Source organism: Cavia porcellus, unplaced genomic scaffold, assembly GCF_034190915.1.
Source record: "Cavia porcellus strain 051 isolate PalLab524CR breed Dunkin Hartley unplaced genomic scaffold, mCavPor4.1 scaffold_13, whole genome shotgun sequence".
Classification (NCBI taxonomy): Eukaryota; Metazoa; Chordata; class Mammalia; order Rodentia; family Caviidae; genus Cavia; species Cavia porcellus.
Window position 1 is genome coordinate 48215547 of NW_026947496.1, and position 24356 is coordinate 48239902.

At 38.1% G+C, this 24356-nt stretch overlaps 1 protein-coding gene and 1 pseudogene across 9 annotated transcripts in view; one reads left to right on the forward strand and one right to left on the reverse strand.

Moving 5' to 3' along the window:
• Positions 1–24356, reverse strand: part of LOC100717288 (zinc finger protein OZF-like) — a 74534-nt gene that overhangs the window by 29542 nt on the left and 20636 nt on the right. For 6 of the 9 annotated variants that reach the window (XM_063260188.1, XM_063260186.1, XM_063260189.1 and 3 more), the window contains one exon: positions 8195–8279. In XM_063260188.1, coding sequence (XP_063116258.1) covers positions 8195–8279 — 85 coding nt within the window. Of the gene's footprint in view, positions 1–8194; positions 8280–15378; positions 15551–24356 lie in introns of all 9 variants that reach the window. The other 3 variants (XM_063260193.1, XM_063260191.1, XM_063260192.1) reach the window with 2 other exon arrangements.
• On the forward strand, positions 14865–14993 carry LOC111757888 (small nucleolar RNA SNORA2/SNORA34 family; annotated as a pseudogene).

The window sequence follows — 24356 nt, forward strand, 5'->3', positions numbered from 1 at the left end:
ATAAGATGTATAAACTCTGAGCTATCCCTAAATTTTAGCATGATGAAAAATGTCTTAAAAATTGAGATGAAAGCTCTTAAATTGACTAAAATCTATTATAAGTAAAGGCAGCCCCCAAACAGAAATTTAAAAAATTCGAACCCAGATGGGCTGGTGCTGTAATTCTAGCATCGCATTTGGGAGATAGAGGCAAGAATTGTGTTGTTCAGTTCCAGCATCGGCCATACCATATCTGAGATCAAGGTGAGCCTAAACTAGAGAGCAAGACTCTGTCTCAAAAATAAATTCAAACTCAAATTAACTAGGCAGCCAATCCCCTTTGACATGTATATTTCTCACCATAGTATAATCTGGAAACCTATCTTCATGCAAATTTAAGATTAAGTATTGCTTAGGATTATAAAAAGGAAAATCATACCAATAGTGTAACTATTTAAAAACTGGCAAATAACTTTAAGTCTTTGTTTTATGTATGTTGGCATAAATGTCTGTATTACATATTTATATGTATATTTCCATTTGTGTGCTATTTAGATGGGATCAAATTAATTTAAAAATTAGAGCACCCAGTAACTAAAACAATAAATCTAGATGCCTTTTTGTTGATGACTTAATGAAATGTGTTGAGATAAAACAAATGTGTGCTCCAATGTAAACATAACTTTGCCAGTATTAGCCAATAAAAGTATTTTACATGTTTGCTATTAAGAAAAATTTCAATTTTATAAAAGTTATTTTAAAGGATTAAAGAGAATTAAGGGAATGCAATTAAATTTTTTGAGTTTATTAGGATCTTGTGACATACATATTAATACAGCATTGGCTGAGCCTTCTTTTATTCAAACTGTTTTGTAGCAATAGTCAGTACAAAGGCTACTTCCAGTACTAGTGTATGTGTGGTCCTGTAATGGTGATACACTGTGTCAACTTGAGAAGTTTAGAAGCTTTATGAAGTCAGTCAGTACAGTGCCAGGGTCCTCACTTTGTAAACATCCTCATCCTGTGCAAGAAAAGGGAATGGAGATGGTGTGAGTGATTACACTCATTCTAGGAAGTAGTAGCAAGCTTACAATATAAGGGAGGAAAAGAGGCTTCCTTCCCAACTTTTGCTCTTGCTGTCTTCCGCTGCCTTCAAGTGTTGCCCTGTCCCACCCTGCCTTGGAGTCATCTGATTATGGACTGAAACCTCCAGAAACTGTGAGCTAAATAAACCTTTCCTTCCTTCATTTTGGATGTCAGGAATTTTGTCCCAGCAATGAGAAAAAAGTAACCAAGATAGGTCCTAAGAGGCAGTGTTTTGCTAAACACTGGTTAAAAGAATATGGTTTATAGCAAAAACATTTATGTTTAAATCTCTGATGGAAAAAACTCCCACAAATCATGCTTTTAATGAGTAGCAGGCAAAGGTTTAGGTCTGTCTGTTTTCCACCCCTATTACATCTTTATGTTATGATTGCATCAGTTTTAGGGTTGGTGTGTTTCAAAGTGTTCCCCAAACTGTTGTCTTAAACAAGAGTGGTTCACCAAGACTAGCAGCTTCTACTTGTTTATTCTAGTCTATTGAATTAGATAGTAGACATTGCCTATGGCTTACTACAGTAGAGAAGTAAGAGCAGTTAAGTTTCTGTTTATTAGGTATTATCTAATAAAAGTTCAATTGATACAATACATATTGTTGTCTATGTACAATAACGAGCATTTTTCATTGGTCAAAATAATGTTATCTGTTTCTCATAAGTTGTCAAATTTTGGAGATAATTATAATTAAAACTGAAGGGACTTAAAACAAGATCAGACTCCATCAACAGAGCAGTAGAAGAGCCAATGGTTTACAATTGCTATTTCAATCCCTTAAGAACAGTTTCTAGACTTACTGACAGCCTGATTTCACATATGCCAAAGGATAAAGGAGTTCGATACTTGTTAAATTAGGGCAATACCTTTACAAACTGGGTTAAGGCTTTGCCTTCTAGAATAGAAAAGGTACAAAAGGTGGTAAAAGTTTTAGACTCAGAAATCATCCCTAGATTTGGACTTCCTAAGAGCTGACGAGTGATAATGGGCCTTTTTTTTTTTTTTTTAAATGGACCTTCTTTTAAAGCAAGAGTTACATAGGTTGTCTCTCAGGCACTAGGCATTCTCTATCACCTCCATTGTGCGTGCAGGCCACAATCATCAGGAAGGTAAAAAAAAATGAATGAGACCCTAAAGAGCCACCTTCACAAAAAGGCTCAGGAGACCTACTTACAGCGGTCTCACTACCTTTAGCTCTCAAATTCTAGGCCTCAGTCCATTTGAAATGGTAGAAGTATGGCAGGTAGTCAGGGCTGGGTGTTTGGAGAGGTCAATACAGAAGACAACTAGGGCTGGAGGCGTATTCACTGAAGGCTAGGTTTTGAGAAAAAGAACTGCTAGGGTCAGGAATACAGCTCAAGGACATAGCACCTGCCTGGCAAGTGCAAGGTTCTCAGTTTGATTTCCGATACCAAAAAAAAAAAAAAAAAAAAAAAAAAAGAACTACTCACTTTCTGAAGAGATGAACAGTAGTGATCTATATTCTAAACAGGCATCAATCATCTTGGAGTAGAGGATCAAACCTCTTAACCCCTCAACTTCCCAGACAGTCCTTGTCTGTCCCATGTGCGCTTATCATGTGACTTCTTGCCCCATTTGATTACCATTTAATCAATATTACCCTAACAATTACACTGGTAAACTTATTGGTTGACCATAGCTTTGTCCCACTTCACACCTATCCTATGATTTGCCTCGATCAATATTACCTAAGCAACTATGCTTGTAATTTTATTGATTGATTATAGTTCTGTTGTACCTCAAGCCCGCCTCACTTTGTGGCTTTGCTCAATAAAACACCCTTGAGAAGTGGGGTTGATGGGGGCTCTTTCTGTCCCTCTCAGACAGAAGTTTTCTTCCTCTCAATAAATTCTCCTGACTTAAAAAAAATATTCATTTGAGATCGTTCTTGCTAAGTTTGAGAAAGAATAGACAGTTCTGTTTCATATATTATGAGTAATAACTATTGTCTAGTCATGTTACCCTTTCTAGTTTCATAAAAGGGATGAGTCCATGTTTACATGGGTAATAATTTCTCTAGAAAACTCTACATAACTCTAGAAAAATGAAGCCAGGAGGTGCTTACATTGCAGAAGTATTTCTCTTTGCTGTTTTTAAACTTTTCTAGGTCTTCTGAGCTTTGTCATTTTAAATACCCATGACAAATAAGTTCTTTTTATAGTCTTTCAATTAAATTCACTTATGGGCATTCCTACTATCTAGAATTGTTTAGAATTGTTTGCTTTAGGTGACACAAAATTTAGGTAAAAAAGACATCATTGGGGTCAATGTAAATATTCAAGTTCAAAAGTCCCAGAATTCAAAAGTTTTAAATAGCATTCCATAGTAGCATATGGAAATCAATTTCCAGTCACTGACTACAGTTTATAATTTTTTTCTCCTCAGCAAAAAAACTGTTATGAATCGGTAACATATTTTTTGATGTTTTATATTTTGGGGACAGTATAGTGGTAACTGTTAAACATTATATAAGATATATAGATAAAATGTCTGACTTTATGTATGTTTATGATTAAACTACTACACATATTTGCCAAAATCAATTCATGTTTTTCCTTCTTAAAATTCATAAATGGTATATTTCGTTCTACTAAATATATTTCACATAATTTTTGTACATATGTAGTTGTAACACTGAAATTAGATCAAAAGTTATAACTGTTTAACAAGTTTGAGTAACTATTTTAGTGGAATAATATATATCTAAAAATGGAGACTTACCAAACTACAGGTCAAGTTAAAAACGAACTTTAAAGAATCAGTTTCAAAGTGATTGAAAGTTATCTCTGCTCATAATTTTATGATCTCCTAAAGTTAATAATTTATATAAGCACACCTCATTTACTATTCTAGTAACAGTTGGTATTAAAAACTTTTGCTATGAAAGGTTCATAGCTATGACTAGTTGGTCTATTAATGGGTTTATGTGGCCCAATGCTAATAGTTTTAAGAGATGCTAAAAGGCTTGCTTGGTTTTCTGTAATAGATAAACTGCTATTCTTTTGTCTAGTCTGTGCTAAATAAAGTAAAATGAATCTTTTTTCATTTTATTCTTTTTAAAATTTTAAATTTATTTTTGGCTTTTTGACAAGGTCTTACTACGTAGTTTAGGATGGCTTTGACTTTACCATGTAGCCCAGCCTGGCCTCAAACTCATAGCAATCCTCTTGCCTCAGCTTCACTAGTGCTGGGATTACAGGAGTGCTACCACATCCTGCAGTTTTTTCACTTTAAAATCACTTTATATTCATAGAAAAGCCTTGTATAAAGTTCATGAGCAAATATTTTAGACTTTTCCCATCTCAAGTATATTACATCTTCTTTTCTAATTCAACTTCTTTTTAACTAACTCAATAAAAAGAATTTTAAAATCTTTCAAAATAATTTTTGCTCTCCTGTCTTGTTAGGATTAAATGTTTTTAAAAATTAAGGCTTAGTATTATGTTAGTTTCCTTATTTTAAAAATGTAATTCTCCTGGTAGAATATAGTCAGTCATTATTGTTGTCTTAATATGCTGTAAAAGTTACTACTAAATTGTTTTGCTAAATGACTACCTTCTGTATTGCTTATAGTCAGATAACTGACAAAAATCGTGTTCTTTTTGACCCATAAGAGACACCTTGCTCAAAAATGTATACTCTTAGTTGACAAAATAGACATTAATTTTTGTATACTGTTTACAGATCTGTTAAATGTGCCTTAAAAATCCTAAAGTATTACTAAACTAATTCTTGGTCTTGTTCAGGTCAGAGTACAAGAATACCATCCTCCTGAAAGTTTTTCCTTTCCAGCAAATGACGTGGAGAAACACCTCAATCATGTGGGAGGAACAGGTAACCTTAATGATGACCTCCAGTTTTACAAGTTGCCCATCCCATATATATTGGCATGTGTCATTGTACAATACCATGATCTCAACTATAAGTGGTCCAACTGGTTTTTCTCCTTTTTCATGTATTTTTTTGCATCTGTAGTGTTGGTCTCCACCAAAATCTCAAAATCATTTCTAGACAGTTCTCCAAGGACTTTTCCATCGTTAAGTCATTTGAAAAAGCAAATATTCCCACATTTACTAAGTCTCTGAATGAAAGTTTAAACATGTCCGATGAATAAAGTTTGCTCTGATGGCATTAAACACTTTGCAAACACACCCTAGCTATATGATGTCCACAGAAATAGTAATCCAGACTAGAAAAGATGAATTCTTAAACTCCCTAAGGGAAACAAGATCCTTCTGCTTCAGTCTCCTGAGTGCTAGAATTACAGCTATATGCTATTAAGCTTAGCTGTCTTTTTCTTTTGAGATAATGTCTCACTATGCTGTTGAAGCTGGCATTAAACTATTGAGCTCAAGTGATCCTCTTGCCTTGGCCTCCTTATCAGGCTAAACTACAGGTGGCTTGCTGCACCTAGCTTAAGAGTTTTTACCCCTTTCATAAAGGAACGATTACTTGATTCTCAGCACTGAAAGCACTTCTAATTATATAATCAAGACAACAGAATAAGGAAGGAACACATCTATTACTAGCAGGGCAAAAAAGGCAATTCAGCTTGTCAGATTTACAATGCTTAGTCATTTCTGAAAAATACACGATATTACCTCAGAATTATGCCTCATAAACAGTGACCTTTACCCATCAAAACTTGTAAGAATCAATATAACGTCACACACCCATGACATATATGTAAATTAGTCCCTTTGAAAGGTAATTACTCAATACCTATCAAAGTTATACATGCATACATCCTTTAGCCTAGTTACACTGTTGAAAAGAGCTAACTAAATGAACAATTGTCTGCAGTGTAACTAGACTAAATGATATATATAATGTTTAGCACTAGACAGGGCAATGAAGTTTGTGTGAAACAACCCATGCATAAGCAAATTTACAGGGATGGAAGTTTAATAAAAATACTGTCTTTAAAAATTAACTTTTACCTTATACATAAAAATATATATATTTATGGAGTATAAAGAATGTTTTCATATAAGTGTACTTTATGTAATGTTTGAATCAAGTTAGACATATCTATCAAGTGTCAAGCCCTGTGACCAATCTCTAATATCACCAAAAAAAAAAAAAAAAAACCAAAAACCAAAAAACATGATTTAGTCCCTTCACCTTTATCATTACTATCACCCTCATCACATATAGATGGCCATGTCTGTAGGTAAAGGTACCATGACATTAAGAAATGTTATGCAGCAATCAGTGTGAAGGATGCTTCTAGTATTAGAAGGAGTCCTGCGAGGCAGGGTTTTGCTAAACTTTGGTTAAGAGTTAAGAGTTATAGTTTACTGCAAAACTAAGTTTTTAAATATCTGATGGAAAAACTTACAAATCATGCTTTTATGAATAGCAGGCAAGAACCATGTCTGCCTGTTTCCCATCAATATGATGATTTCTATGTCATGGCTGCATCAGTTTGAGGGCTGGTTTGTTCCAAAATGTTCTCATGATTTCATTATTAAACAAGAGTACCAGATGCTTTACACAGACTGTTTCTACTTGAGTATTCTACTCAGCATAAGTTGAGTTACATAACAGACATCCCATATGGTTTGTTACAGTAGTGAAGCAGGAGTAATTAAAAACTTATTTATTGATAATTATTTAATGAATATCCACGTGAGAATTTTCTTACCAAGTCTATGCAAAGGAATGTAGGGCTGGGGGATCATAGGAAAAAGAATAAAGTAGAATCTCGTTAAGCTTTATTAAGAAAACTAATAGGAAATCTTACTAAATGCAGCTTTTTCCTCTACAGTTAGACTCTAGTAATGAGAAAGATAAAGATTAAGATAAATAAAGAGAGAAAGAAACCAGACCCAGGAAGGTACCAAGTAATACAGATAACACTGTCCCATGTCTTCACTCTTTATGGGGGAACAAAGGAGGAGGCTTCAAAGCAGAAACATTGTAACCATCATTTCAGTGCAAAAACCATTTCCTTTCTAGCTTGTTTTTTGTTTTTGGTGGTACTAAAGATTGAACTCTGTATCTTGCTCATACTAAGCAAGTACTCTATCATTGAGCTTAATCTCCACCCTTTTTTATTATTTTATCTTGAGATAGGGTCTTGTTCATGCTGGCTTTGAACTTGTGATCTCTTTCCTTCAGTCTTTTGAGTCACTGGGATTAAAGGCATGTATTGCCATGCTTAGCCATTCTTTGCTTTCCTACAATAGCTGGTTTTTGTTTCTTTATAATTTCATCTATCTTTCTAGATTTTCTTTAAAAATCAAGTGTTTAAGATGTTTTATAAAGTTAAAGGAGCCTTCATGATAATGTCTTTACCCTTTACCTTATGATCAGTTTTCCTCCATAAGTCATTCCCACTGGCTAAAACAAACCTGCCCTGGAACCAGGGTCCAGGACTCAGACCTTCGCAAGAAACCTATGACGGCAGTTTGTAAGGTTGCTTCTAACAGCATCCTAGCAAAAACAGTATTTCATACCAAACACCGTGACAACCATTTAGTAACACTCATTTAGGAGGTTTTTTAGGAGGGGCTTCCTGGGCTTCCAGCAAAATCACAGTATAGAGGAAGCCTGGTGAGGATACCAGGATATACCAAAACCAAAACTGAAACCTTCTCTTATCAATTCTTTTCCACTTCAGTGAAATATTTCATAAGTAACTGTTAATGTAGAATTAAGTCACTTGTGTTTTGCCATGGTGCCATCTATGTAACAAAGTTAAAAAGCCGCCACCCATTACCATTCCCCAAAACAGCCCTTGACCCAATACAGTACTCTGAAAAATAGTGTTTCTTTCCTGCAAGATGGTAAGAAAGAAAAAAAAAAAGAAAAAAAAATACAAGGCTGGAGAAAGGAGTTATTTTATTTTGCAAATGCCAACCTCCTTCTATATGATTTCTTTGGAAGCGTTTTTTACAGCCCAGATCTACTCATTAAGACAAAGGAAACTTGATTAGACCCACCTCACTTTCTTAAAATTCAGAGTAAAAACTACAGCAATTTTTGCAGCATAAAGTCAACAATTCTAAGCACAGATTTAACAAAGCACCAACAACTGAGGGGCAGAAAGTAAGGATTTCATAAAGGAGTAAAAGTGATTTGTTTTAACACTTACCCATTTTCTGACACTAGGTGGCAGCTCATCATAAATGCGTTCTTTGTCCCACAAAATACTGAGCTTATCACATTGGTCCATCTTTCTTCGTTTTCACAGGAAAAAAAAAAAAAAAATTAAAGCACAAGTAACAGTAACCAGGAACTTCAGCACAATGACAACAGCGTAAAAAGAATTTAAAGATATTGACATAATTTTAATTGCTTACTTAATTGTAATCTACCTCTACAAGTTAACAACTTAACAGTTTACCCTGAGTGTCTGCCTGTGTACATACTGAATATATTTGATAAAATTGTCGGTTTAATAGTTCTTGTTATATTATCTTATAAAAATTAATGAAAAATGCAAATTTTTGGCCATCCTGTATTTCAGTAACTGGACTGTAATTATAACCCATATCTACCTAGAGACCCATTAAATACCTGTTGCTTGTGGATACATAACTGACATAAATAGTTACATTTTAGACATAGTATAACCTCATCTCCATCAACTGGACTAAGGTTAGCAAAGTATCTACATTTGAATGTATGTACACACATATAAAATTTGATTTAATCCTTAGAACAGGCTTAAAACTACTATCACTCTACTTTAGAGATGTAGAAAAGTAGCACTAAAGCTAGTTCATGTATGGCCTTATTTTTATGAACAGATAAAATGACTAGTAACTTAAATAAATGGCATACTTCTAAAGAGCTGGAAAAACAACCATCTCAGAATTAGCTTTAAATATCCAAGCCTGCCTATAATCTTGTTCATAATACATGCTTGGCGGGGGGCACAGCTCAAGGATAGAGCTTTTGACTGCATACTTTCTTATACTTGGCAAACTTTCTTATACTCAATCTAATTGGTACCCATAAAAAGTCTGTTTTACCACAAATTATGAAGGAGAAATGCATTTAACCAAACTATAAGTTAGAGCCAATGCACAAATAATTCCTTTGGTTTACCAGGCTTCTGGGTTTTCACAGTCTTGTATATCAATGGGCTGTACAACAAGGAAACACAAACGCTGTCAGTTCTTTCAGAGTCTGATAAAGTGTACTACATGTACATTGGCCTGGGAGGTTACTGAAGTAGAGTCAGGTACCAAGTCTCTGCCCTGGATATTCACTAATGGGTTAACAGGAGGCTCTCCTTTGGCTGCCTTACAGTGACATCCTTTCTCAAAGAATACAAGTTTTAAGCAGCCAGAGAATTAAGAGTAATGGGAGCATAGTAAGATAGGAGCACTAATTCTGTCCCTATTTACCACAGTAATGTCTGAATGGCAACAAGAAGCACTGTAAAAGGCATATTTGCAGGGAAAACAGTCTCTAAAATAAATACAGCTACTGGAGAAATTCTAATCCCCAATGAGTGACTCATTGAGGTGAAAGAATGTGAATTCCTATGATAGTGTAAAATAATCAAGGTGGGGTGTGTGTTAGTAACTCACAAGATTTCAGCTGTTAATGGTTACTAAAGGTAGGATTGCCAATCCTACTTATACATTCGAATTTCTGGATAGCTTTTAAAAATACTGACACTCTGAAAACTGTAACAAAGTTTTGAAAGAAACTGAAGAAGACCTACACAAATGGAAAGATATCCTATGTTTATGAAATGGAAGACCCATAATTGTAAATATGACAATATTCTCACAAATTAGTCTATAGATTTAATATAACACTTCAAAAAGGTTAGCAGGCCATTTTTTATTTTTTATTTTTTTTGCAGAAAATGATAAAATGCCTCTAAAATTTTTCAAATGAAAATACAGGAACAAAATATTAAAACAACCCAGAGATGATGGAGAACTAAAACTTCATAATGTTAAAAACTTATCTTATTATGAAGTTAAAAAGTAATCAAGGCAGAATGCATAAAGATAGAAGCATAGATTAATAGATTTGATTGATAGTCCAGATAGAAGCATAGATTAATAGAATTGATATTTCAGAAATAAATGTACACAGCAGGCAAGCACTGTTATTACTGAAATGTGTCCCAAGCTTCCATTTTCCATCTTTCTTTCTTTCTTTCTTTTTTTTTTTTTTTTTTGAGACAAGTCCTGCTATGCAATCCAGCTCACAGGTGAACTTGCTACACAGCTCAGATTGGCAACCAACTTGTGATCCTCCTACGACAGCTTTCCAAGTATAGGGATTACAGAGGTGTGCAACCAGACCGGGCCAGGGCAATTCTTTTTGACAAAGGCATAAAGAATGTTTAAGGGAGGAGTAGTCCTTCCACAAATACTGTGACAACTAGAGAGTCACGCAAAAACTTCTGGACTTCTTTGTTACAACTACAAAAAAATTAACCCAAAATGAAGAAGTCAGTTGTGCTAGCTCATGCCTGTTATCCTAACATTTTCAGAGGCTAAGGCAAGAAGATCTCAAGTTCAAAGCCAATATAGACTAGTAAGGCCCTATTTCAGGGGGGGGGGAGGGAAGAGGCAAAAAAAAATAAAAGAAAAAGAAAAAAGCAGTCGGGCATGGTGGTACATTCCTACAATCCAAGAACTCAGGAAGCATCATGGAGTTTGAGGCCAGTTGGAATTACACAGTGAGCCCTTGTCTCAAAAAACAAAGAAAAAAAAAAAAAAAAAAAGCCGAGCATATGGCATTCTGGGAGACAGGCAGGAGGACTGCAAGTTTCATCAGCACAGGCACCTTAGTGAGACCCTGTTTCAAGACAGAATACTGACCACAAACACAAAAGCTAGGATGTAATTCACTGCAGAGTTGGACTTAATCTCTATTACCACAGGGAACAAAGGAAGGAAGGGAAGATGGAAAGAAAATCACAGACCTAATTATAAGAGATAAAATTATACAAGTCTTAGATGAAAACATAGAAATCTTCGTGCCTTTGAATTAGGAAAGAATTCTTAGATATGCCATCAAAACCACAAGCAACAAAGGAAAAATCAGAAAAATTAGACTTCATCAAAATTAAAAACTTTAGTGCAAAGGAACTTGTTTCCAGATACATAAAAAGTAAAAATACTTTAATTTAAAACTGAATAAAGAAATCACCATTTCTGAGCTGAGAACGATGATTTGCTTTAATAACTCCAGCCAAAAGTCTTTTATTTTCTTTGGCCATGTTCTCTCAATTCCATGGCCCTCTTAAGTATACTTTTTTTTTTTTTGTCTGAAGCACTTTTCTCTTAAACCCTTTGCTAAGCATAGTTTATCCTTTTTCTTTCCTTTTGCAAACATAATGGTCTTCTTTTCCAGTAGCTAGAGATTCCTAATCCTCTAGAAAATGAGTGCTTGTATATAAAAACACGAAAGACAAGAAGCATGTGCTCTAACTGGTAACAGTAAGAGATATCAGGAGACACTCTTCCCAGATGTACAGTGGCTTAAGTAGTCCTTTAAGTAGCTCTATACATTGTCCCTGGGTTATAGGAGATTGTGAAAAATTTTGCTTGTCCAGGAAGACATGAAATAAGGATAAGCCCTTATGCAGTGTCTGTGGGGATATAAGGGAGATTCTCTAAACACTTTTTTTCTCTCACTAAAAACCGAAGGGCATAATAAAGATCAGTCTGCTTGATGCCACAGTTCCCCCTTGGGTGGCTACAAACATGTCCTAAGCCATGCAGATTCAAGTGATCAGGTGTAGCTGGCACTATCCATGGGACTTGGTAGTGAACCAAAAAGGAGACCAATGTTTTGCCTTCCTCTATCTTCTTTCCTGTAAGGAAACCTTACAGGAGACTTTTTTTTTCTGGTATTAGTTACCAGGGAGAAGTAGGGAACTGGAATATAGGTGTCTAGTGTGTCCCATGATGTGGAAAGCATATGGCCTCTTTTATCTGGTATGTGATCTGTAGTTGTTAAATGACATCTCCAAACATCTGAAATTATGTGAGTTCCTTGTGTATGTTACAGATCCCTAGATAAAAATCTTTGGGTTAAGTTGTGTAAAACTTAGCTGCTGTATAAAACTTCTGCTTTCTTGACCTGTTAATAAAGGTTGGAATAGCTGATAGGAGGAAGGATGCTTGTTTTGGACATGACAAAAAACAGTAGAGCTGGGCAATTCTGACTAGGAAGATGGCAGAGCTGCCTCCCAGGCAATTCCAGCACAAACTGGGGCAGGCTGCACATGCCACCTGACCCCAGTTTGAGGTGTGTATGTAGTATAACCCCATTTGGGGGTACATTCCATTGTGACATGGCTAAAGGACGATGTGGGCACTCACGAGGCCTGATCTTACAGCCCATCTTTTTCTGTTATCTCTTTCTGGAACTATACAAGGGAAATATTGAAGGTATGCAGGGCACCTTACTGGAGTATGGGTTACTCAGTATCTATTTCTGAAACATCTTTAGGTTGTATTTTATAAAACGTGGAGCATTTTAGAAGATTTAAAAAAGAAAAAGATTATTTTTCTTTGTAACTCAGTATGGAGTCAGTGTAAATTAGAAAGTGGGGAGACATGACCAGTACTTCAGCTCGATCTATGCTATAAAGAGAGGGAAGTTGGACAGAAATTCCATATATCTAGTTGTTTTTGTTTTTCTGTACCAGGGATTGAACACACGACTTCACGCTTGCCAGGTATGCACTTATACCACTGAGCTAACTCCCCGGCCCATGTCTAGGTTTTTATGGCCCTTTATCAAGACCCTGGACTACATCGATCTTGTATAATCTATTATGCCATAGAGCCAAATAAAATAAAATTACACCCTGTAGAAGTTGATGAAATGATTACTCATTTAATTGGTGAGCTGAGTAAGCTAGTCAATTGTGAAAAGATTAAAGAAATTACCTAAGACAGGGAAGAAAATCCTGCTTTGTTTCTATGGGGCTTAACTGAAACCCTCTGTAAATATAATAATATTGATCCAACTTATAGGAAGAAAAATTTTATTAGGAATATATTTTATTACTGAGTCTTCCCCAGATATTCACAGAAAACTTCAGAAGCAGAGTTTCTGTCTCAGGCACTGTTTCACTGCTGGGACAAAATACTGGACACTCAAAATGAAAAGAGTGAAGATTTTAGTTAACAAGTTTCTAGAGGTTTCAGTCCATGAACATCTGGCTCACAAACACGACAGCATGGGAGAAGAGAAACAGTTCATGGCAGGGCTGGCAGAAAGCAGCAAACATCTTTGCCTTTCATCCCATCCAGGCTAGAAGCCTGCTGGATCATGACCCACACACAGAGTAGGCCTTCCCATAATCCAAACAAGAACTATGCTAACAGCCCTCAATCAAAGTCATCAGTTTTTCTGAAGCTGTTATTTTGTTTATTTTTGTGGTATCAGGGATCGAACTCACGACAGTGTGCTTGCCAGGCAGGCGCTTACGCCGCTGAGCTAAACCCCAGCCCCTATTTTTGATTTTTTGAGACAGGGTCTTACTATGTAGTACAGGCTGGTCTTGTACTCTTACCCAACAATTCTTCTGTTTCAGCCTCCTGAGGGCTGGGATTACAGGCATGCATTGCCATGACCAGCTGACACATTTTTTTAAGCTGCCAATGCCATACACACAGCAGGGTTGTGGACAGGGCCTCACAGCTGCCAGGGGCCTTGAAGTCCAAGTGTGGTGGCTTCTCAGGATGTGGCCCTGCCTGGCCTCCCACCCCATCCCACAGTGTGCTCTGCCCCAGGAGGAGAGAAGGGGACTTTGGCTCCTGAGGTCCTGGGCTTGGAGCCCTTGTCTGGTTCTCTCAGACTCTTTCCTTACCACCGTTCTTGCAGGCAGGCCAAGAACACCTGACTGTCACACCTGGGAGGCTTCAGGGCCACACCTGCTGCTCTGAGGGGCAGCGGGAGGCAGTGCTGGGCGGCATCCTGCCTCACTCACTCACTGTTCTTTCAAAATTATAAAACTAATGGCCCTCAAAATGCCTTTCCCAGGACACTGCATTCAAGAAATCACCTCTTCTTGGAATTAGTAAGGGAAAATAAAAACACTAGAATGTAAATCCTGCTGGGTGTGGTGGCACACACCTGTCATCCCAGCACTCAGGAGGCTGAGGCAGGAGAACCATCTCAAATTCAAGGATAACCTGGACCACACAGTAAGTTCAAACCCAGCCTGAACTACACAGTGAGACTGTCTATCCCCCAAAACCAAACCAAAACAAACAAAACAGCATTAAATCTTCTGAGAAAGGGAAAAGATTTCAATTAAGTTCAATACTTATTTAATAAGGCTTGCCCTGTATCCAGCGCCATTGTGCATGTGTTTGGGACAAGTAGTCCACAAAAAAGATAAACATCTGTCCCTTACATTGAAGTGTTTATTATCTATCAAGGAGAAACTGACCTCAAATACTGCATTCAGTAAACGAGCAAATCATACCCTGTGTTGTACAAAAAAATAGCCAGAAAAAAAAAATAGACAGGAAGGGTGGTTTAAGACCCGTGGGTAGGGGTGGGGTGGGGAAGAATACAGTGAAAGAGGTGAAAAGTGGTTTTGAGCAGACTAGGGAGGAGGGAAGGGTGGGAGTGGGGATGGACAGCCCCTGGGTGAGGTGAGAGAACCCAGGGCATCTGAGGACAGTGAGACAGGCAGCAGGCAGCGAAGGAATTCTGGGGGAGCCGGCCAGCAGGGTGGGGCCTCATAGGCCACTGTTAAATGAGTGTGAGTGACACACCTGCTCTCCTCAGAGGAGCCAGCAAACTCCAGTCTTCTAAAAGGATCAGCCCTTAGGGATTCAGGGTGCGATCAGGCTGAAGCTGTTATTTTAAACAGGAGCCTAAAGTGGTATCTTTGTGTGGTCTGTTGGCCATTAGAAATGAAATGGTCAATTCATTAGAAAGAAATAGCTATCTCCCCCGGTAAGCCTGCTGCCATGGGCCAGGAAGAAAAGCCACAATCCCTGATGAGCCTATCACCATCTGGCAAACACTGATGAGAAGCCACCCCTAGGAACCTCAGATCAGAGGAATTGGCAACCAATGCAGGAAACAACTGGGACTCAGCAACTATCTGATTCAGAGGAACTGAAATTCATTACTGTTCCCATTGTTTTCTTTAAGATAATAATAAGGAATTTGAGCAAAGATGGCAGATAGATAACAGCTAGCTAGAGGCTCCTTGAGATGTTTAACTTAGAATTCAACATAATACAGCGTGGGGAGCCTTGAACAGAGGGAGATGAATTCTCTCATTCCAAGAAGAAACTAAGGCTAGAAGAACCAAATCAAACATACAGTCGCGATGCTATTATTGGAACAGCTCATGGTTCAGTGCTCCTGCTGCAGCGGGTGACTTGCAGATCTATCCGAGGTCCCGCCACTTTGACTCATTGGAGGCGCAGTCACACTGAGGTCGGGGGTTGGCCAGCCGAATGGAGAGCTGAGCTGGCAGGGAGCCTGCATCGACCTATGGTGATTGATGGGAGTAGAGTCATTCCACAGAAATGGGGTCTCTGGCAGATGACATCCTGGGAGCAGGCAAGTCTGGCAAGTACAAGGGGCAGCAGTGACTTCAGTCAATTGTTCCCTTCCTGAACAGGATTGGTGGAGTGAGCTAGGCCTGGGTCATGAGACCTGGCTGAGACCCAACAGATTATCCGAAATCAATTCCCTATGGTGGCGGCACACACTGATGCAGTGAAGGCCTCAGAAGTATGACTGATCCGGAGGGGAGACGGTGCACAGTAATATAGTGCAGGCCTCAGCAGCTTAACTGATCTGGAGGGGAGGGGCCAGCATACGCTGCCCCTGTTTGCAACTCACTAGCACACTGCAGTGGGAAGGGTCACCTAGCCAGCCTGCTTCAGAAGAATTGTAACCAACAAAGAAAGAAACTGGGGCCTCCTGGAAGAAACAAAAAAGATGGGAAGAGGAAGCAACAAGAAAAAGTCCTCAGGTCCCAACCCTGAGAACAGTGACCCAGGACAGGTAAATACAAAGGAGAACGAGGACAGCAAACATGCAATAACTGACACTGCACCAGTGGACATAAAGAGGTATCTTTGGGACCTCATAGACAAGTTCAAAAGTGAAATACTTAGCCAAGTAAAGCAAGATATAAGAAGATTAATAAAAGAGAATGCTAAGCACCCCTCAATAAGACACAGAAGAAGAAGGGAGGAACTCAAAGGAGAGAACCATTTGATGAAGAATATAAAGAAAATATAGAATACATGAGGCAGATTTAAAGAGATTACCAGGAAATTAAAAACTCTATGGAAAGATGGCAAATCTGCTTGAAAGAATCTAAGGATAGATTATCCAAACTGGAGGACAGTTTTGCAATGTGGGATTATGAAAGAAAAACTTTTTAAAAATAACAAGGAAACAAGCAGTAACAATACAAAGGCTAGAAGATGACAAGAGGATGTATAATTTGAGAATAAAGAATATGAATGAAGAAGCAAGGGTACAAACATAGGAACTACTAAGGCTATTAACAGAAATAATTAAGGAAAACTTCTCAAATATAGGAAAAGGAAATGATATTCAGATGTATGAGGCATACAGAACTCCAGCTGCCTACAACCAAAACAGAGCTATACTCAGGCATATAATAATAAAGATCCCAATAATTCAATATAAGAAAAGAATATCAAAAGCTGCTAGAGACAAGAAACAGATAATCTATAAAGTAAGGCCCATCAGAATAACAGCAAACTTCTCAACAAAAACCATCAAGTCAAGAAGAGCCTGGAGCAAAATATTCCAAGCCCTGAAAGAAAATAACTCCAGCCCAGATTGATATACCCTGCTAAACTGTCTCTAGAAATTAATGGAGAAACAAGATGCTGCCAAGACAAAGAGGAACTTGGGAAATTTGCAACCACCAATTCAACTCTACAGAGAATACTGCAGGGCATTCTACTGAGAGAGAGAAAAGTATTAGGATTCCAGGAACAGTGGCAGAGAGGCCTCAATGAATGGAGCAGAAAACAGAAGGAAGAAGATATGCAGACAACTGATGGCAAAAAAAAGAGCATAGCAGAAATGAGGCAGAGAAGGTTGGTTATAATCTCTAATATAGATGGCCTTGATACACTAAATTAGAAAAAAAAAAAAAAAGAACTACACATGGAGTAGATCAGGGGGTAGAGTCCACCGAGATGCTATTTATAGGAAATATAATTAACATGAAAAAGAGTGCATGGATTGAAAACCAAATATGAGAAAACAATGCTCTATGTGACAGAGAACCAGAGAGAGTAATAGGGGCAACTAGACCAGTATTTGTGAATAGGTTGGAAAGACAGGCTTAATAGGTAAAGGAATACAATTAGAGATCAAGTCCAGGAGAGAGAAGGTTCAGAACCACTTAGGTAAATAGCAGGTTCCCCCCTACCCAATTTAAAACCAAGGGTCTTAGTCAGATCCAAAAATGCACAGTGTACCCTGGGGAAGTGAAAGGGGAGGGAGAGTCTTTTAGAAAACATGGCAGAAGATATTGTTAATAGTGTATCAGGATTTAAAACCCACATTACTTGCAGCACTCTGCTTAGATAGATTTTATTCTGTCCCAGTTTGTCTACTTGCATTAGATTGAGGGTACAGACAGCTATCCCAAAAACATCAGGATATAGCACAGTAATCATCTTTAATTTCCTATTAACTTAATCTGGAGCCCTGTATAACTTATACTGTTTTATCATGACTGATCTGTAGTTGAATCTCGTTTGTTTGATTGCTGTTTGGTATCGACAGATTTTATTCAAAACTGATATGATTGATACTATCAAGTCTGAGAGTATAGGCAACTACACTGAAGATGACAAGACTCACTGCAATACACATTCTGGTTTGATAACTACCTGTTTTTGAAGTTTTATACAATATTGTGTGTTTTACAAAGTTTTATACAAAGTTGTGTTTTTATTAATACTGTTATGTACTGATATACTCAATTATACTATGTCTGATGATATAGCTAATTCTATTGAAGATAACAAGAGACAACACAGGAACTATGGTAGAACTCCTTGTACAACAATCTTATATGTCTTTTTTGTTTCATGTGTTTATAGGAGTATGTTTTGCTTTGTCTTGTTTTGTTTCTCCCTCTAATATAGAAAGGATAGAAACACATGTTAAGACTCATGCATGTGTAGAATCTATAAACAGTTTATGAGAACTGATCTTACGACACATGATGAAATGAACAGATACTTGGAAGAAAACGAGACACTAAAGTACCCAGTGCTGATCTTGGAATGTCATAAAGTAAAACCCAGCAATAGTATCATTCTTTGTTCAGAGTGGTATTAGCCTGCTTGGGTTTGTTCAATCTCAACATAATTGAAGATATGGATAACTGCATGTATGTTTAAGTGTATAGGATTGATAACCATATTTCTAAGTTTTTGTTGGAAGTTGAACAGAACTGGTTGCAGTCTGTTTGAATTCCCATTTTATATGCTCCACTTTAGTATCTTGAACAACTATTTGTAAAAGTACAGTATGTAAACATCAACTAGTGATTTCTATTTATTTTTTCTCTGAACGTATTATTTCTACCCATTTTCTGTTTTGTTTAGTCTTTCTTTAAATAAAATTTTAAAAAATAATAAAAAAGAACTATGCTAAAGCAATCAGTGAACTCGTTTAGCTACGAATCCCTTAATACATATGCACATACTTTTAATTCTTGTTCACATACCTTAGATCTAACCACTTCCAAAAAACCCCACCTATGAGCCCATGAGGCTTTGGGGAGATATATAAACCATGATAAGTCTTTGGGATCCCATTAATGAACTTTTAAACTTGGTTTTTGCAATCTTTAACAACAGGGACAAAGTAGCTACAAATGCTGAGGCTCAGGTAAATAACTACAGGTTCAGGAACCCAATTTATTCCTTTGGCACAAGAAAATAAAATCCTGCCTCCTGAGAATATCCCAAAGATTTCACTTACGAAGATGGAGAATAAGAGATCACATGGCTGCTACCACTATGGAGGGCCTGGACACTTACAAAAACAAGGTAGTTATGTGAGTCCTTTCACCTTGGAAGTGCCTCATTATAAAGTAGGAAGACACCAGAAGTAAGATTTCCTTCTCCTTCAAAGTGAGGTGAGGGCAGGGGCTTCCATTTTGGTTGGACTAGAAGACTGAAGATGTCCAAGATTTCACAAAGCCCCTCTCAGCAAAGTAGGTATCTCCCTGCAAGAACCTCAAGGAACTTAATGTGGCAGGTAAAAACACTAGTTTTCCTACTGCATGTGGAGCTTGTAAATCTGCTTTATTTGAATCCTTTGGATTCCTTCCTGGTACAATTTGTATTGTGACTGGTGTTCACAGTATCTTAGGGCCAAATGCTTTATAATGCCTCTAACCTGTATATTTGGGGAACTAATTTTCATTGACTTTCCTACTTTTCCTGGAGTATCCCTATATTAGGCAGAGACATTTTTACCTATGCTCAGCTAGTGCTATGGAGCAATTCTTTATCTGGCACCAAAATACTCATCTCCTTTTTTGGGAGCATTAGTATACGTCCACTAGACAATATACTCAAGAGTTAAACCTAAGGAAATTTTATCAGAGGTCAAACCATGGTCTGGCATCCTAAATCCCAGGAAAGGCAGTTCATGTCTAGCATGCTGTCATTTGCTTAAAAGATCCAAACAGCTATCTTCATATATGACAATGCCCTTTGAACCCAGAGGCCTGTTGGGCTCTTCAGCCTCTAACAGCTAAAATCCAAACATGATCTTTCATTCTACTGCCAGTCCCCATGCAACACCCCTATTCTTCCAGTACTAAATCTAAATGGGAAATACTTACTACTGGAAGATTTGCAAATTGTGAATGAAATTATAATATCACTCCATCCTATAGTTTCTAATCTATGATTATTTTAACCCAAATACAAAGTGGAATTACATGGTTTACTCTTAGATATTATATATGCCTTCTTCTGCATCCCACGCTATCCTGCTTTGGGGGACATTCAGACCACATCCCAGGGACAGGGGTACATATAGTAACATAGCACTAGCTGAGCATTCTTTTATTAAAAGTTTAAGCCACTTAGCTTTTCAGAAATGTTATATGTAACAATCAGTGTGAAGGATGCTTCTAGTATTAGAAGGGGTGCTGAGAGGCAGTGTTTTGCTAAACTTTTGTTAAAACAGTTAAGAGTTTATGGTTTATTGCAAAACTAAGTTTTTAAATGTCTGATGGAAAAAATTACAAATCATGCTTTTATGAATAGCAGACAAGAACCACGTCTGCCTATTTCCCATCACTATGATGATTTCTATGTCATGGCTGCATCAGTTTGAGGATTGGTTTGTTCCAAAATGTTCTCAGGATTTCATTACTAAACAAGATTAAGGGTGGTTTACAGAGACTGACTGCTTCTAGTTGAGTGTTCTACTCAGCAGAAGTGAGTTACATAACAGCCATCCTATATGGTTTATTACAGTAGTGAAGCAGGAGTAGTTAAAAATTTGTTTATTGATATTATCCAATGAATGTCCCTGTAAGAATTTTCTTACCAAGTCTATGCAAAGGAATGTAGGGCCGGGGGATCAAAGGAAAAAGAATAAAATAGGATCTCATTAAGTTTTATTAAAAATTAATAGGAAATCTTACTAAAGGCAGCTTTTGCTTCTGCAGTTAGACTCTACCAATCAGAAAGACAGAAAGAGAAAGAGAGAGAGAGAGAGAGAGAGAGAGAGAGAGAGAGAGAGAGAGAGAGAGAGAGAGAGAGAGAGAGAGAGAGAGAAAGAGAGAGAGAGAGAAACCAGATCTGGGAAGGTAACAGGTAACACAATTAATATTAAAAATTTAGCAGAAAGGCCAAGTTGATAGGCAAAGCAAGGATGTAGCCATGAAAGGCCAGGGTGAACAGCCCCCCAATATGATAAAATGCAAAGGAGATAAGGGGTAGCCACCTAAAGATTCTTATTTAATACACAAAAAAAGATACACACATACACCTGTATACATAAATGTATATTCTCACTTTAGCATCACTGTATCTACACAAGATACACACCTCCTTTAATTAATTTGTAACTCTAAGCTGCCCATCTATAAGACTCTCCCTTTCCCACCATTTATCCATCACAAAGAGGTAGAAAGGAATCAAATAGCCAGAAATTGTGTAGACAGAGGTATCCAGGATAGGAACAAAACCAGAGAGGCAATCTTATGGTGACAACTTATAAGTGCTCACATGTGGGGTGGGAGAAATCACTAGTCTTAAAAGAAAAAGAACTGAGGACAAAAAATCCATGGGTATTTACTTTCTGATGTGTCCTACTCTTCTAGCTGTCTGTCTTCTTTTTCCACTCTTTTCTAAATAAACCATCTTCTTTTATTTAACTCAGTCCCTTTAATTTATTATTGCTGTCAGTTTAGGCCCCCAGTAGCTATGTGTTCCAGCAGAGCAGTGGTGTGGGGTGATATAGCATTACCCGTGCTCCAATGACAGGAAGTTTTGTTTTGTACATTATGTTGGGTAAACATTGTCCAGCCATGCTATACTTCCTAATTTCTTAAAAGAGCTGATTGATGCCCTGACTCAGATCAGAAGGGAGTTTCTCTTGCAAGAAGGTACCCTACCCTATCTTTCACTGGGGCCACCCAGTGACATGGATTCCGGATCCTCTCCAGTGCTCCAGGCTGATTTCCAGCTTCTACCATGCTAACCACTACAGATCAGGTAAGTTTGATCTCCTTTTTGGGTTTCTAAAACTCTCTATGCCTTTCCTTTAAGGCTGCTTCAACAGCTCACCAATGCTTTAGTGCAGAATGTGTAGCCTTTTCTGTGCCTTTAGGATTCCCCACTGCTGCTGCTGCTTCTGAGGTTTCTAACTCAGCTACTTTTAACCATGAATGTTTAACCCTCTCTGGGACAGACTTTCTCTGCTGTCAGCTGCTCCCTAGTTCCATTCTTTTTCTCACACCTTGGGACAGAGAGAGTCCCGCTCTTCCCCCACCTAGTGCCTGTAAACCTAGCACTAGTCATTATGGGGACTTCCTGTGAAGACTGGCTTCCCTTGGTGACTGACCAATTACAGTGACAAGTGACTTGCTCATTTATCCCCATTTACCCATGTTCCTAAGGTTCTGGGCACAACTGAAGACTTTCAGACCTTTAAGACCTTCTCCAACAGCTCACCAATGCTTTCAGTAAAGACCCTAGTGCTGTTCTTCACCGTTACCTTTCTCTGCTCCTGATGAAGAAATCTCCTTTTATTCCTTCTTGTTCCCCTTACCCTGCCTCCAAAATGATCTGCTTCTGATGGGGAATCTTCTTCTATTCTTTTTTTTTCCCCTTAGTCTGTCTGCAAAACTATCTGTAGCCTCCGTGTCTAATACTTCCTTGTAACTAGGTGGCCAAAGAATGAGATCTTTATCCCTCCATTCTTCAAGAATTAAGTAAAAGCTAAAAAAGTGGTTGAAACTTCCCTATTTACAGGGATTCTTTACCCTCTTTAATATTTCTATTTTGTGCACCTACTGTGATCCCTCTTAAATCCTTTTTCTGTCCCCCACTTAGGGCTGCAGCTGATTCTTCACTCCCAGAGTTCCCCATGGCTGCTATAGCCATCCACCCCCTCCCCTCCTGTAAGACGTCTTGCTGATCACACATCTGATTTCACTCTACTCTATGCCCAATCCCAATTGCAATTTAGCCTCAAAACCTTGCCTTCTGCTTCTGCCCCCGCCCCGCCCCCATTCCTACTCTGGGAGGTGGCAGGGGCAGAGGGAATTAAAGAGTTCATGTTCCTTTTTCTTTGACAGCTCTCTCTCAAATTAAACAGCATCTGGGTTCTTTCTCCTCAGATCCTACCTAATTTATCCAAGAGTTTCAATACCAGAGTCATATAGCCTAATCTTGGTTGATTTAGATATTATCACTGGCTCCACTCTTTCTTCAGAAGAGAAGGAATGAGTGACCTCCCTGGCTCAGTCTTATGGGGGTTAACAATTTACCCTAAAGATGCATTTTATTACTCAACTGTTGTAGGATGGCATAACTGACACCATCTTGAGCCCTGTATTTAACTAGTGTCCTATATTTGACCCAGGAAAATGGGAAATTACTCAGGGTGTAAGTCCATGAGAAAAGCAGAATGAGGTGTACCCAAAAGAAAAAAGTTAACCTGCTCAACAAAAAAAGCAGGATACAGGTGTTAACCAAAACCTAATGTAAGATTTTACTTAAATTGTTTCCAACAAGATGTCTTTTTGTGGTTCTCTGTTTTAAAAACTCTGTAATTTTCCAGTTCAGGGCCACTTGGTGAGAGACTCTGAAATGGGTCCATGAGAGTGGTTGCTGAGCTCAGCTATTTAAATTCCAAATTTATCAATTTGGCTGCTTGGATTCTTCTATTGTTTACAAACCCACTTCATTTTGGGGGCTTCTCTAGGACGGATCCCTTTTTAGGGATTTATAGGATAAAAGCCTCTCTTTGAGGCTAATTATTTCTCAGGGGGACTGCCAAGAGATGTTTCTCGCTCCCATTTCTCTTTGGTTCAAAGAGAAACCAAAATTAAAACCCCTGGATGCTAATTCAGAGGGAGCAGTCCAGATCCTTACTGGTAAGATTCTTTTGTTTGGGTGCCTCTGGGAGTCATTGGAAATGGTGGACGCAATATCAAAGTCTCCAAGACTGTTCCCAGACCAAGACATAGGCTGGGACTTGTTGGCTACAAGGTCACACTAGTTCTTGGTGTCAATCTGTTAGTCTCTGTCTGTTTTGTTAATCTTGTTTGTCTCCAGTTTAATGTTTGTTATTTGTCTATTATTCATGTGATTGGGTCAGTCTGCTTTGCTTTTTGTTGCCCCTGCAATGTGTTCTTAACCATTTTCAGGAATTTCACTGGAGAGCTTCTTCCTACGGTAAACCTGTTTACCCAGGGAAGCTCCAAACTTTCTTGTAAATTTAAATGGTCTACTTTCGGAGTCTCTTGGCCTCCAGAAGGGACTTTTAACCTCTTTGTGTTAGCAGGTCTACCTCAACTCTCTGAAAAACAAAAGCACTGCTGCTTCAACTGCCACTGCTGCTGCAGCTGCCGCCACCATGGGTATCCCATCGAGTGGGTCCCCCAGTGAGAGGAGGTACTCGCCCCCACCTGCAAGCTCCACACCTGCCATGTGCCCCCACATCCTAAAACCTGAGGTCCAGACATCTCTGGGCTCTTACTGCAGAGAATAGCTGCTCGGTGCCCCCTTCTTCCTCCCTGTGTGCTGAAAAAT